At 61.7% G+C, this 15,037-nt stretch overlaps 1 protein-coding gene across 13 annotated transcripts; it reads right to left on the reverse strand.

Annotated features, from left to right (window-relative positions):
• Window positions 1-784: 784 nt before the first annotated feature.
• On the reverse strand, window positions 785-13,593 carry PUF60 (poly(U) binding splicing factor 60). Of its 13 annotated transcripts, none has more exons than XM_043601997.1 (12): window positions 13,351-13,520; window positions 8,639-8,740; window positions 6,248-6,343; window positions 6,041-6,130; window positions 5,043-5,093; window positions 2,774-2,935; window positions 2,594-2,686; window positions 2,243-2,456; window positions 1,973-2,163; window positions 1,697-1,832; window positions 1,295-1,530; window positions 785-1,212 (listed from the first exon to the last, which is right to left on the reverse strand). In XM_043601997.1, the coding sequence occupies exons 1-12, from the start codon at window positions 13,372-13,374 to the stop codon at window positions 913-915; spliced, it is 1,695 nt and encodes a 564-aa protein (XP_043457932.1). In that variant the 5' UTR covers window positions 13,375-13,520; the 3' UTR covers window positions 785-912. The 13 variants fall into 13 exon arrangements, with proteins under 13 accessions (XP_043457932.1, XP_043457933.1, XP_043457943.1 ...); XM_043601998.1 differs by having other exon boundaries at window positions 8,639-8,737; window positions 13,351-13,465; XM_043602008.1 differs by lacking the exon at window positions 13,351-13,520 and adding an exon at window positions 13,002-13,161.
• Between the last annotated feature and the right edge of the window lie 1,444 nt (window positions 13,594-15,037).

Here is a 15,037-nt window from a genome sequence, read left to right on the forward strand (position 1 = left end):
GCCCGAGAGGGGAGGGGGTTGGGGGGGCGCGCGGCCCGGCCGGCGCTCAGACTCTCAGGAGACGGCGGCGGCGGCCCCGCATCCCGCCCAGCCCGCTCGCCCGCCGCTGTGCCGCAGCCGGAACGGCCGCCGCTGCCCGCCGGACTGCCCCGCCGACAACCGCCGGCCGCCGCGCAGCCCGCCGGGAAGCCGAGGCCCGCCCTCGCCGCCCATCGCCGCCGGGAACTGCAACCCCCACAAGGCCCCGCGGTGTCGGCGCCTCCGAGAACCCGTAGCGGTCCCGCGCACAGCCTGCCGGGAAGCTCAGCTCCGGTGCCCGGGCGCGAAGCACGATGGGACTTGAAGTCCGCACAAGGACCGAGCTCCGCGACGCGGGCCGAAGGCTTCCGGAGGTTCCGCCCGGGCCCTTCCCTGGGATGGGTCCCGCGACCACTTGCTCAGCCAGCCGCCCCTCCCACCGGGACCTGGGCTCCCCTCGGGGCAAGGCGACCAGCGGAGCCGGCGCTCCACTTCCGGGCCGACTTCGTCCCGGGGCGTGAGGTGCTCCGTGCCAGTCTTCCGGCACTAAACCTGCACAGGCGATGCCAGGACCGCGGAGCAGGAGAGCCCCACTCTGTACGGGGGCTGCTCAGGGCAGGATGTAACCAAGCAGGCCTTGATGAGCACTGCAAATGCCTTCCTCCCGTTTTCCGGCAGGCCTGAATTCAAGGCCCCCTCTGCCCATCCCTTCCCCCAAGCTGACTTCCGGGAGACAATAAGCACAGGACCACTGTTACACAGGGACTTTCGGGGCCAACAGCATCTGCACCTTTATCCCCACGCTGGGTGGCTAGGCCTGAGACACCAACAAATCACTCTATAAAACCCAGAGGAAACAAGGAGCAAGTGCAAGTCCAGGGAATAGGGCCAAGGTCACGCAGAAAGGTCACTGTTATCAAAACGCTCCTGGTCATACACTTCAGCCACCACCTTGCGGCCAGCAAACCAGCGCCCATTGAGGGCCTGGATGGCCTTGTGAGTCTCGGAGGCTATGGAAAACTCCACAAAAATCTTGACGATGATCTCTGCGTCCTCCTCCTCGCCCTGCTTCTCCTGGTATATGATGACACGGTTCACAGCACCAAACTTGCCACACTCCTCGGTCACCTCCCCCTCCAGGTCATCGTCGATGTCCTTGGGGTCCACCATGTTACGCAGAACCATCACCGTGGACTGTGCAGGGGAGGGGACAGCTGAGAGCTATGGCTGGCTGGGTCACCCTGCCCCACCCACCCCAGTGGCCCCAGATGCCCACCTCCTGCTTTCGGAGCAGCTTCTGCATCACCATGTGGCGGGCGCTACTACCGGAGATGCTCATGTGCTCCTGCTCGCTGAGCATCTCCGGCCGCTCTGACTCAGGAAAGAGCTCCTCCTCCTCCTTCTCCTTCTTGGGCTCCAGGAGACCCAGCGTTGGGGGGCTGGCCAGGATGGGGTTCACCACTCCCACAGAGGGGATGGTGACCGGAATGGGAGGCCGGGCTGGGGTCACACCTGCAGCAAATCCACCAGGTCCACTGGTCACTCCCCCGTCTCTGCCCTTCCCAGGAAGGAGTGAAGCACCACCTACCCAGGCCTGAACCATGGCCTGTCCTGGCCACAGAGGGCTATGCGCAGAGGGGCAGGAGAAGAAGGGAGGCCCTGACCCACCCAGGCTCACCTGTGATGACTCCTGGCGCCTGGGCAGCCATGACAGCCTGGGGCAAAGCCCCCAGAGGTTGGGCCAGAGTCAGTGCAGGGGACACCAGTCCAGGAGTGGCCAGGGTACCCAGCACCGCTGCTCCAGCCACTGCTTCCTGCAACTCAGAAAGCCACCACACTCAGTCCCCGATCTGGCTGCCTCCACTCAAGACCACCCAAAGAGCCGATCCCCAAAGGATGAGGGAGAGAGGCGCTGTCACGCACAAATGAACCACACAACTGCACCAGCCCTCACCTGAGCTGTGATCTTGGCTGTGGCTGCAGCTGCGGCCACGGCAGCAGCAGGTGGGAGGCCTCCGGGTGTGGCAGGTGTAAGCAGGGGCATGGGGGGTGTGACAGCCTTGCCCACCCGCAAGTACTGGCCACCCAGATCAAACAGGTTCATGGAAGACACGGCATCCTGGGATGACTGGGCCTTCTCATACTCTGCAGGGCAGAGGCAGCAGTGAGGGTTAGCCCCAGTGCCAGGTGGGCCCCACCCTCACCTCAGTCTCCCCAAACTCACCAATGAACCCATAACCCTTGTGCTTGCCAGTTGTGGGGTCCCGGGCCAGTGTGCAAGATTTGATCTTGCCAAAGGCCTCAAATACGCTCTTGATGTCATCGTCGGAAAGATCCTGGTGCACAGAAGCCACGTAGATGCGATTGAAAGCTCGCGCCTCCTCGGCCAGCTGGTCTATGATAGGCTGGGCCTGCCCTATATTGCTGGGTCTGCCCACCTGGGAGAGAGGCAAGGGACAAAGAGTCCCCAGTCAGCCCAGGCCTGGCCACTTCGGGCTGCTCTGCGTCTCCCAGGGGACTGAAACTAGAGCACACCCGACGTCCCGGCCCCGAGGCCCACCTCCTTGGCCCCTACCTTGATGTTCCTGCCTCCTAGCATCACTGAGTTCATCTGCTCCAAGGCGAGCTGCGCAGCTTCTGGGACCTCGTACTCCACAAAGGCAAAGCCCTGGACACGTGAATGTGTCTGTCGTTAGGCGAACAGGGCCCAGGGTGGGGGGTGGGGCGGGGTGGGCAGGGGCAGACTAAATCTCACCTTGTGCTTCATGGTGACGGAGTCCCAGGACATGTCAATGCTCTTGATGGGTCCGAAGGGAGCAAAAGCCTGGCGAATGGTGTCCTCCCCGAGCTCATAGTAGATGGAACCCACGTAGACCCGACACATGATGGCCAGCGCCCGCTGCCGCTGAGCTGCCATCTGGAGCAGGACACAAGGGGAGAGAGAGCCACTGGCTTGTGAGGGGGTTGCAAGAGGCTGGGCAGCCCACTCCCCTCCTGGCCCACCTACCCAGCTCCGCTGTGGGGAGAGCTCCCCACACGGCAACAAGGTGCAGGCTCAGCTCCTGCAGTCAGGGGAGCAGGGGTCAACAGGACCCTACCCCCCAGGAAGGAAGGCCAGGCCCAAAGGCAGGACACGGATGCACCCCGGCCCATCCAGGTCCTGGGCAGACTGGCAGCAAAGCTGACAAGCGGCTGGGAGGCAGGGCTGCACGCCCTCCCACCCTGCCCACCTTCCAGTCTGGGGGCCAGGTACCCCAAGCTGGGCTAGAAGATCCTCCCAGGGTCCTGGTCAAGTGCTCTAGCAGAAGAGGGAAGGGGAAGCCATCCAAGCTTCAGGGACCCACTGGTGTGGAGGCAAGAGAGGGGGCAGAAGACAGGGCAGCTACTGCCCAGAAGAGAGCCCAGGGGAGGAGGTCAGGAGCCCAGATGGGGGCTCCCTGCAGAGACAAAGGGCAGCTGCTCATGCAGGGCCAACTCAGGTGGGGGCTTAGCATTTGGCGAGCCCCCCAGTGTGTTGAACACCTGACAAAAAAGGGCTGGCTGGAGCTCACCCCTGCAGCCCCAAGGCCCCGCCCCCAGGAAGGCCAGAAGGTGGCAGAGCTGCCAAAAAGAGAAGCCCCAGGGCTCCTTGGAGCAGGGAGGGAACAGGCCCAGCGGACCCAGGACTCTGCTTGGGCAGACGCTGCCTCTGCGCCGGGGCAAGCTTGGGCCCAGGGACGGGGTTCCCACCCCCGCCACCTCACACGTGATGTGCCAGGCAGGGGGGTTCCCAGAGCCATATGCAGTGGGCGGCCAGGAGGAGCTGGGCCCCGGGGAAGACATCAGAGGCCCAGGGCAGGCAAAGAAGATGGGATCCTGGCTCCAGTCCCTCCATAAACACGGGCTCCCCTCACCCTTGAAAGGCTCCCATAACCAGAGGCTAGTTTCCCTGTTTAGACACCAACCGGCCTCTTATGTAGACCAGACCTCCCCCTCCCTCAAAGAGGAGCCTAAAAATCAGATCCACGTGTTCCCCCAACTAGGAATCTCCCCCCAAATGGGACTGCCCTCCTCAAACTGGGCTCCTGACAAGTCGGCCTCAGGCCCCTGCAGGGACCAAGGACCAGCAAAGGTGGAATTACGTCCCCTCTCGCACCAGACACCCCACACATACACCATCTACCCCTCAGGTCAAAACCCCCCAAGATAACAGCACGTCTCCTCTCCAGGGTGGGCTTCCCAACAGCAGGTGGGCCAAGAGCCCTCCTCCCTGACGTCTCCCCATAGACAGACACTCCTCAGTGAGGACGTCGGGTCTGTCTGGCCCTCAGACAGGGCCACATCTCCCCTGTGAGAGCAGCACACCCAGGGATGACCCCCAGGGGATGGAGCAGTGTCTCTTTCCCAGACTCCTCCGCCCACGGCAGCCAAGGCCACAGCCACCGCCTCTGCCTCCTCCCTGGCCCACTCTGGGCTCAGCCCCTGCCTGCTCCCTGGCTGCGTGGCCTCTACCCCTTGCTGACAGCCAGGCCCAGAGGACCAAATTCTTGCCCTTCCCTCTCCTGCTTGCTTGGGACCCCCCCAGCCCCCCGCCCCATCCATCCATCCTCCCTCCAGGGTCTGATGGGGCCGGGAGTTAGGACTCGTCTCTCCTCGGGGGCCTGACCCCAACCCAGGAGCCCGGGCAGCCTGGAGACCGGCAGAGCTGAAGGCCCAGGCGCTGCGCCTCGTGCGTGCAGGCGACATGGGTGAAGGTGGGCCTGGCGTGGGCAGCTGCCCTCCTGGCCTGCTGCCCTCCGCAGTTACCTGGCCGGTTAGTTTTAAGGCGGGACCTCAGAGCAGATGGAGGCCTCCCCAGGGGCGGTCCCGGGTGGGTGCCCGCCCACACCACTGGCCCCGCCACGCCTGGCGCTCTGCTGCGCTCGTCCCGAGCTGGCGGGCAGGGCCGGCTAGGGGAGCAAGGTCCCCAGCACGCGGGCTGCACTGCCCCCCTCTAGCCCTGACTAAGGACATGAGCCCCGGAAGAAGTGAGCATTTCTATTGACCGATTGCAAAGGTGAGAGAGGATCTCCAAAGCCCATTGTCACTGCTGCCATCTGAAAGACAGTAAAGACAGAGTTCAGTCTGTTGGAGCCGAGCAGTCTCCCGCTCTTGTCACACCTCACGCAGACAGCGGCAAGGCCCGGAGTCCCCGCCCTGCCAGGGAGGCCCGCCTGCCTTCCCAAACTGCCGGCCAACTGGCCAGCCGCCGGCACCTGCCCAGGGGGGGCCTCAGAGCCCCAGGTGCCCCGCCCCGCAGCCTGGCCGGCGGGGCAGAAGGAAGGGAGGGGGAGGAGGGGGGGAGGGGGAGGAGGAGAAGGAGGAGAAGGAAGAGGAGGAGGGTGCGGACGGAACAAGGTGAAGAGCCAGGGCATCTCCTGGCAGTGTGGATATCTGAGGGCCGGGCAGGGGGGCAAGGGGCTCGAGGCCCAGGCACCAACCAGTCAGCCTCTCCCTGGCCTCTTCCCCACAGCCACTGCGGCTTCCAGTCACAGGGCCAGAACAGGGCCCTGTTGGAAGTGCTCCCAGCCTGTCCTGTCCGTCCCAGACCCCAGTCCGGGTGGTCTGGGCTCACTGCAGGGGTCGGGGCCTGACACCTCTGATCCGAGGCCATGGGGGGTGGGGAGGAACGCCCCTACATGCTGCACCCTCAACTGGGCGCAGAGGCGACCTGAGGCAACGCTTTCAAGTCCAAGAGGAGGAGCCAACTCAGGGTGCGGGGCAGGGCTACAGAGAAGGGCGGGAAGGGGCCGCGGGCACTCAGCAGATGGGTAAGGCTGGGCCACTCGTGCCTCACGGAGAAGCCTGGGCGTCCCAAGAACGAGTCCTTGAGAAAAAGAACCGCGACACCTCGCGGGGACGGCCACAGGCACAGGAGGAGGAAGAGAAGGAAGAGGAGGTGGGTGGCGGGGAGGGGCGGGCGGAGGCTCCCGGCCCGGGCGGGCGGGGCCGGCCTCAGGCGGAGCCGGCACCGAGGCCGGAGGGCGGGGCCCGGGCGGCTCACCTGCAGGTTGGTGAGCTGCTGTTGCTGGTGCGCGATGGTCTGCTTCACCAGCACGCTCTTGATGCTCTGCTCCATGGCGTACTTCTTGGCCTGCGGGAGAAGGCGGTGAGGAGCACTGGGGGGCCCGGCCTGCGGGAGATGCGCTCTCCTCCGCCACCTGCTCCCCGCCCCCGCTGTGCCCTGGTTCCCCAGCAGGTACACTCTCACCTTCTGGAGGGCCTCTTGCTGCTCGGGCGTCAGAGGAGGCAGTCCCAGCTTCGCGGTTGTGTTCTGCCCGTTCTCCATCTTGATGGAGTCCGTCCCCTGGTAGTGGGGAGCGGGAAATCATTAAGAATAAGCTCAAGGCCACCCCACGTGGCCCCAGGAACCCCACCCCACCTGCCTCCCCCTACACCTGCACGTGGCCTCGGGCCCAGTCCGTTCCCAGGGACAGACAGCTCCTAGTCACAGGCTGTCCCTGGCCTGGCCTAGATATGCGTCTGCCCCTCCGCCATCCCTGTGCCTGTCCCTAGTCAGACCTCTCCCAAGACTCCTGAGCAGGACACACGCTGAGGAAGGCAGGTACGTCGGGGCCCATGGACAACCCTGAACAGTTCTGGGGCCCAGGCCACAATGGCCTCCTCACGAGATACCGAGACAGGCAGCGAGTAGTAAGGGGGGCCCATCCCTTGGAGCAAGCCTGACCCCAGAACCTCAGGCCCACACGGTGCAAGAAAGCTGGCCTTAGCCACCCCTTATAAGGAAGAGGGGCCATGGTTCTCTGGATGTGCTGGGACTCCTCATTCCCGGACTGCCTGTCACCCACCTCTGCCCTCCACACCGCCCCACAGATCCAGCCATGGTCACAGACTCAGCTTTCCTGATTGGGCGGAGTACCAGGGACTACTCAAGGAGCAAGTGTGGGAAAGGGCCTCCCTCCCAGCATACCTTCAGGCAGCGCCCCATCCCCTATCCCTGCACACTTGAAAACCTGGACTTGTTCTCCCAGGCCACCACAGCCCCAAGGAGGACTCCAGTCCCCTGGGAAGAGAAGCCAGGAGCAGACCAGCCACAGAAGAAAAGCGGACCTGCCAGCACCCTAGCCAGGTGAGCATGGGGACCAGGAGACATTTTGGGGAGGTGTGGGGCGGGGGGAGCAGGCACAGCCTGCTGCAGACCAGAGCGGATGCAGCTAGAATTAAGGTTACGTTCTTTCTGCCAAAATACATTTCTAAGCTGTGTGCAGGCGAAAGAATACAGTTCTGTGAGCAAGAAAAAAAACCACAGCCATCAGACCAGAGAGTATGTGTCTCAGGAGTCAAGACCACACCTGCCTGCCCAGGAGCTCAGAGGGCCTGGGGCTACCCCAGCAACCGCAAGGATGGACCACCACCAGCCCCCTCCAGAGGGGATGCTCTGCAGCTCCCAGCACAGCCTTGGGAGGGACAGCAGAGGAGACAGACAGACCCCCAGCATAGGCATGATGAGCAAGGACATCAGAGGAGGCAGGAAGGGGCCAGCTGACCCAAACCCCAGGAATCCCCATCCTGACCAGCCCAAGAATTAGGTTTCCAGCACAGGATCAAAGGGCAGAAGGGGCCTGGAGGTCCCTACTCTGGCAACCCAGTCTGGCCCAGAGGCTTGTCCTCTCCACCCTCCCGGCTGGCCCCAAGCCAGGTTCTCCTTAGTGAGACAAAGGCAAGAGTGCCAGGGGCTGTGACTCTAGAGCAGGCTGTCACCATGGTAACCAATGCCAACCCCCTTTCAGCCCCTTAGAAACTTTTCAATCTCCTCTTTGTCTTGGTAAACAAAAGGCCCTTCTCTCATCAATCAGGGTAGGGGAGGGCTGGCTAGATGGACACCCTGGCCCCTCTGCCCATCTGCTTCAGCCCCCATAACTTCCCAGGATCCAAACGTCCCCTGAGGGTGTGGGGGCCCGCAGGAGGGTCCCACTCCAGCAGGCCCCCAGGCCACCTTGTTGAGCCCCCACTGGAACCCGCTGGGGGCAGGCGCTGCCATGGAGAAGCACAAAGAACCCTACTGCCCAGGGACACGGACTGGCTCCACCTCCTATAGGACAAGCTCCCAAGGACAAAGAAACCGGAGCAGGACGAGATCTGCCCAGACCCACTCTGCAGTCTGGCCCGAGTCCCATGCAGACCCCGTGCTCTGACTTACACATGTTCTGCTTCGCTGTTTTATCTAAATTCGAGGTCTGAAGTGAAAATCTCTGTTTCTGGCTCTTAACACCCATCACACTCTGAAACGGCACATCTGCCCTCTTCTAGGACACCCGTGGGGAAGGGCTTGCAGTCGCTCTGGGTCAGCCCCCAGCTAACCATCATCGCTATCTGCCCGACGTCTGAAGACACGAGGCTGTGACCCACCACAAAAGCAGGGCAGATGCTAAGGGGAGAGCCAGGCCTGAGGCCGGGTGGTGAGGGGACAAGACAGGCGCCTGCACCCAGAAGGTAGAGAAGAGTCCCTAGAGCTCCTCCCACCCCACCCCCACCTCTCTAGGCCCAGGGACACGCAGGCAGGCGGGCAGGCGGGCGGGCGGGCAGGCAGGCAGGCGGGCAGGCGGGCAGGCCTGAGGGCAAGGACGGTTAAGGTCAGTACCTGTGGAGGTTTCCATTTGTCTCCCGCTGCCACCACTGCCGCCGCCGCCGCTGCCGCCGCCGCCGCCGGCTCGGACCCCCCTCCTTGCTGGCCATTGACCTGCTGCAGGCAGGAAAGAGATGTTGTAACGGACAGTTATAAGACCCACCCACCCCGGCCCTCTCTCCCCTTCCCTAGCTAAAGGCCAAGTGTCCATGGACGAGAAAGAGAGGCAGCAGAGGCACAGGACAAGACCGGCTCTGGCTTGGCCCCTGAGCATCCGACAGTGTCCCACTCCACCCCACACGGCCCATTCCTCCAGGACACCTGCAGCTGATCAGGGTCCTGGCAAAAGGGGCTGGCCTGTCAGAGTCTAGGGCAGCCCGGAGTTGGCAATGAGTCACCAGGAAAGGACAGGACAGAGGATAAGAGCTCCTGCCCCATGTCGAGGAAAGGCATCCTTCCCTAGGTCTAAAACTGCCCTCTGGCCACACAGCTGAGGTCTTAAAGATCGGTTCCTTTCCTGCCGGCAGGCTGGGCCAGGCCACAAGGGATGACAGGGGGCACAGCTGGCCATCCCCCACATCCCCCCCTGAGGCAGACAGCGGAACCTCTCTAGCTGCCTGCACACACGTCTGGGCCGGCCCCATGGCTCAGCATCAGTCCCAGTGCCTTCCACAGGCTCTGGCCAAGCCCACACCCCAAACCCTTCCCGAAGACACCTCTGAGGAGGGCTGTTCTCCGAATAACAGGCTCTGGTACGTGGTCTGCACACACAAGCCTCCCTCCCCCAGCAGTCAAACTGTCCGGGGCTGTCTAACTGCAGGGAGGGCAGCTGAGAGCTTGGCCGTACTCCACACCCAGAGGGGCATGGAGCCACTGCCATGCAGAGACAGCCCAAAGGAGAGAACAGCTCTCAACTCAGCTCAGCAGGAGCAAAGACAGGCCACGGGCAGGAGGCAGCAACGATGGGGGCTGGGGGACTTGGTGGAAGGGCCCGGAGACCTACTCCACCTTCTCAGGCCGCACAGCAGGAACTGAGAGCAGAACACACTTTCCCCACTCCCAGCTCACAAGACCCACAGACATCTAGGAACACAGGGGACAACCACGCCTACCCTGGGAGCCCTGTGCACAAAGCCAGAGGCTGGGCTGACTTGGTCAGAGCTCGTCTCAGGCCCTCTAGCCCCAAAGAAGACGGCAACGCAAGCCTGTCTGTGCTGGATACACGGCCAGTGGGCACAGGAGCTGTGGCTAACCCAGCCCTGCGCCTTGCCCAGAGCTGCACCACTCAGTTGCTGAGCTCAGCACCACTGCTACTTAGAAACGATGCCCCACAGAGAGCCAAAGGATGGGGGACCCTTGTGGCATGGCCCCACCGACTGGGCGTATGGCAGCTGGGGTCAGGGTCCATGTCTGGCTTGCCTCAAGCACCCTGGCACCCCCAGGAGCACATCTGGAGCTGAGGCTGCCCTCTCGAGACTCACAGCAAGAGTTGACTTCAGGTCTGCGAAAGCAATCCAGCACCTAGGCCTGTGAACTGAGCCAACCCGAGGGCACATTTATCAACGACTTCTTGGTGTCCCAAACTAATATAATAGCCAACATAGGAAACAGGCCATTGCTGAAGGTAGTACACGACTCAGAAGAGACTTCTCAGGAACAGTCAGGCCGGCAGGGGAGACCACAAGGAACATGCCACCACCTCCTCGGACACCAAGGCGCTAGTCCCACAGAGCCCACGGTTCTGCTAAGAAAGTTTGGAGAAAACTGCCGTTTATGATCACAGATGGCCACGTGCTGTCACTCTCTGGCAATGAAAACAGGAGGCTTTGCAGTCACAAAGCTCCCTGTCATCAGGCAGCAGTGCCTCAAAGGGTGAGAAGTCCCCTCTGAGAGGCAGTGCAGCCCTGTGATTCTGGGCCCCAAACTCCAGCACTGCCACTGCTCACCGGCCTAGGCTCAAAACGAGTACTTCCATCAGAAATGCCAGAGAAGTTACTTAACGTGTCCAAGACTCGGCCTCTTCAGGCCTGTGTCCCGGGGCTGGCAAGCAGGTTCAGTGAGTCACCCCGTGTAAAGTACTCAAGGCTCTCCCGGCACAGAGCAAGCAGCTCTAGGTCTCAGCCATTATCAGCACTGGTACAACACCCAGCGTCAAATCCCCAGAGCAGAGCCACTGCAGGACACCCTCCGTCTGTTCAGTCCTCTTTACACGGTGCCACGTGGCCTACCAGACGGCTGGGCTCTGTGCTGGGCACTTTGCAGCAAAAACAAGGCAAGTGGCACCTACATAAGAAGACTGCTGTGGTTCATGAGCACAAGAAAAAACCACCAAGCGAGAGCAGGATGCGAAGAAAGGCACCGAGGGTGCTCCGCTGCGGCAGCCAGGGAAGGCCGACGAGGTAGGCGCGGACCATCTTCAGAAGGAGAAGAAAGCACCGGTGCCCACAGGGAAGGGAGAGGGTCTGGCGCCCCTGCCACATGGATGGAAACCAAGAGGAATGGCTCCAAGTAGGAGTGAGCCCAGTGGTCACAGGTAGGGAAGAACGGAGCGATAAGTCACAGACACACGATGCCACCAGAAGACCACGCCCCTAACGAGAAGGGGCTGTGGCCCGTTTCTGCAGCCAACAGGTGGAAGGCACAGAAGGGACAAGCGGCACTTCCGCATCTTCCTGCGTCCTTCCCTAGTGATCGCTGTCAGCCCAATTCGGTGCCACTCTATCCCCACGTCCCACAAGAGCTGAAGCCACATCTCAGGACAGCACCTGTGCTGCTCAGCACGCACGGACCACGGGACAGAACAGGCTCTCACTATGCCCGACCAAGACAGTCAGAACACAGGCTGTCTAGAGAGCCATCCACTGGAAAGGTTAGAAGAGGAACACGTCAGACCACAGCCTGGACCTCACTCCCGGAATCTGACGTAAGCCTGAGACTGTACGGTTTTCGGACACCCACCAACGTATGTACGCGTCAACCTCTTGAGAGAATTCGAATGAGCAGCAAACACCCCTACGGAAAACCTCGGTTTGCGGGACTCAGACTCACTGCCCGTGGCCACCTCTACTGTGAGGCCACCTCTGTCTGGCACCACGCCACAGCACAACTGAGCCCAACTCATCCCTCAGTGTCCGTGAGTGCAGGGCGCTGCCAGCTCCAGCCTCCGGCACCCACCGAGGCCAGCGCTCGGTGTCCATGCTGCCGCTGCAGGAGGCTTGAGGGAAACCAGGCACCCACTCTTCACTGGCTTCTCCTCCTCCACATTCCACACTTTCCCAGGAGTCTGGGTCCTCGTCTCCAAGCCTCCCTCTCCTTTGTTGTCCAATTCTAACCACTGTCCGGGACAGTCGCCAAGTCCTCTATCCCCGTCTCTTTTCTAACTTCCTCTCAGGCAGGTCGTTTGCTCCTGTGGTTTCAACAGGGAGCGGGACACGGTAGGAAGAGGACAGTCAAGTTAGCAAGGCCGGAGAATCACACGCTGGGCTCCCCTCACAAGCTGGGGCCTCCCCCCACCCCCCAGCCTGTTCCTGTGCCAGTGACGCCCAGTGACATAGGTCCAGCCTCCCTCATGGGTGTCGGCCCCCAGCAGAGGGCCTGGCCAAGATCTAGTTCTAACCTAAGTACACTCCCTGACCTCAGGTGTCTTCCCCATCAGTCCAGCCTCCAGCCACCTGCAACAGGTGCCTTCTCTGACAGACCTCACCATGTCACCATGGGTATGGATTAGGGGCAGGGTGTAAGGTAAATAAAGCAACGGAATGATGTTGTGCAAGGCCCAGGAGAACAGTCATTTAAACCGAATAGGAAGAAAAAAGGGTCAAGGCAGACTTCACCATTTAGTGTGGTGTATATAAGCGTTCTCCATCAATGCTGATCGCTCCAGGTGACTGAAAGGTAGGTGAGCACTGAGCAGGGGAGGGAGAGGCTCCTTCCGCTGGATGTCTACACCACCCTGAGCACAGGTCCCTCGAACTCACAGTATACATGGGCCCCGTGGGCGGCAACTGGTCCTCAGGGTCCACCAGACCCCAGAACGGGGCCGGGACTACGTCTAGTTGCCCACTGTGCCCCCAGGTGCTCGGACACAGCCTGGGGCAAAGAAACTGCTCAAGAAACGTGATGCGAGAGCACATTCTCTCCTTCCTGGATAAGGAAGCCGGGATGGAGTCCCTGTTAGCTGGTAACCACTTCCCGCGCAGCATCAGCGGAGAGCAGCAGAGTCGCAGCTGTGGATGCAAGGAGCCAAGGCCACCACCCTTCCCACCGGGCCAAGATGCCTTCCTACAGGCCCTGCACGCCTGGCGGCCCGTTCCCACGGACAGGAGGAGACGCCATCACGGCCAGGAGCCCCGCAGTCAAGCCCCGGCCACAGGCGCACCCGTCGGCAGAAGGGTACGACGGCCGCCCGGCTCCGCCCTGAGGCTGCGACTCGGCGGCGCGACCCGAGGCCGCTCGCACAGGCCCGGCCGGCCGCCCCCCGACCGGGCGGCGCTGGGCGAGCCTCACGGCCCCCAGACTCCGACCGCCGGAAGCTGTAGCCCGCGAGCCGGAAGCTGCGGCCGCGGGCCCGGCCCCGCCTCGCGCCCGCCCCCGCCTCGCACAACCGAGAGCCGCGGGGGCCCGGGAGCTACCGCTGCGTCCCCAAGAGGCCTTCGGCGCCCTGGCCCGGCCGACGACCCACTCCCGCCGACCGAGCGGCGGCCTGCGCTCACAGGCGGCTCACTTACGAGAGCTATGGTCGCCGTCGCCATCTTGCGTCCGTCGCGGCCGCCGCGCGCGCCACACGCTCCTGCTCCCTCCGCGGTCTCGCGCGATCTGGGTGCCAGCAGATGCGCCCGGAGAAGGAGGGAAGTCTCGCGACAAAAGGCCCCTTCGCCCTCGACGAGGGAAGACAGAGGAATGAGCTTCCGGTGTGGGGAGGGACCGTTAAGGGCCCGAAGAGGAGCGGGCGGACGGGGCGGGGCCGGGACCGTGTGGGCGGGGCCGGCGGCGCGCACCTCTTTCCCGGTTGCCTCACGCGTCTTGTCTTTCGCAGCGCTTACCCTTCGCCGGCGGCGGAGGGCCGTCCAGGCTCAGTGTGTCTGTTAGCCCCTCGCTTCCCCCTCCTGCCCCTCCTCCCGCCGCTGCTCCACTTTCCTGCCTCCTTAACAGAAAACGGGTGATGTGCGTGTCTCCTGCGTCCCCGCTCTCACCCAAGAGGCAGGACAGAGGAAGTTTGGATCCCCTCCAGGGCTGAAGAAGTCCCATCTGCCCAAACGATCTTGTTGAAAGAGGTCACGAAGAGTCGCCATATTTCAGAGTCAGATTTCAAGTTACATCTTCTTTGCGTCGTGCCATCTCTGAAGTCAGCATGCGCCTACCAGTGAATGATGTGCCTTCGTTTAATCAGCCTCATTCTCTTTCCTAGTGAGTCCTAAAACAGCAGTGCATCTTGAAACTGATGGCGTCATAGATTCAATGACATGCGGTCGGTAGGAATCCAAAAGACAGGCTTGTGAACCCACCCAGTGGGAAGGGCCTGCACCCGGAGTCTCCATCGGGGCCTTGAGCTGCCCTAGACGTCTGCCATATGTCACACCCAGCCCCAAGACCCTAACACAATGAAGCCACATCTGTAAGCTCAGTGAAATTGTCAGTCCAACAACTTCGGCCTACCTGAGGCAACAAAGTGTCTTTCCCAGTTAGGCTGGTCTCTTCTCAATCCTGGGAGGCTTTACCGTCTAGTTAAACAGGGTTGAATATTTTCTTCATACCCCTCCCCTCTAAAATGATAGAATTTTATAAAGACAAAAACCCATGAACACAGAAGTGAAATATTGTGGAACTGGAGGAAGGTGGAGAAGGGGGTCTGTTTAGCCACCTGGAGGTTAGCATCTGAGGGGTCGTGTGTGAAAATGCAGCTGCAAGAAAGAGGAGACCCCCAGGACCTCCATCCCTACTGGCAGTGGCTGGGCTGTCAGAGCAGAGCCCTGTTCTGAAAGGGAGTGAGATTCTTGCCCTGTCCCCACCTCCACCCTGGCTCAAAGTCTAGCCCCCAGCATGTGCCCACCACAAAACTCAGAGCTCCTGTCTGCAGTAGCTCCTGGCTCCAAAGAAGGCTGGCAGCTGGAGGGTGCTCAGGAGAATGGCCTGGCTGGATCCCTGGCCTCAAAGCTCACCAGGCAATAAGCCCCACCATTAAGATCATATCACTCTTAAGAGAAACGGGACAGCCCAGGATCACCAGACACCTAAGGAGAAGGAACAAAAATGGAAATGGAAAAGGAACTCAGAAGGAGCAGAGACAATAAAGCAAAGAGAAAAAGAAGAAAAGCTAAACTCCTATCCTCAGATACTAGAGAGGATGTTGCATCCAAAATCAAGAACAAGCGATATATTGCACACCTGAAACTAACACTGCATGTCAGCTAACTG

Source organism: Prionailurus bengalensis, chromosome F2, assembly GCF_016509475.1.
Source record: "Prionailurus bengalensis isolate Pbe53 chromosome F2, Fcat_Pben_1.1_paternal_pri, whole genome shotgun sequence".
NCBI classification, from domain to species: domain Eukaryota; kingdom Metazoa; phylum Chordata; class Mammalia; order Carnivora; family Felidae; genus Prionailurus; species Prionailurus bengalensis.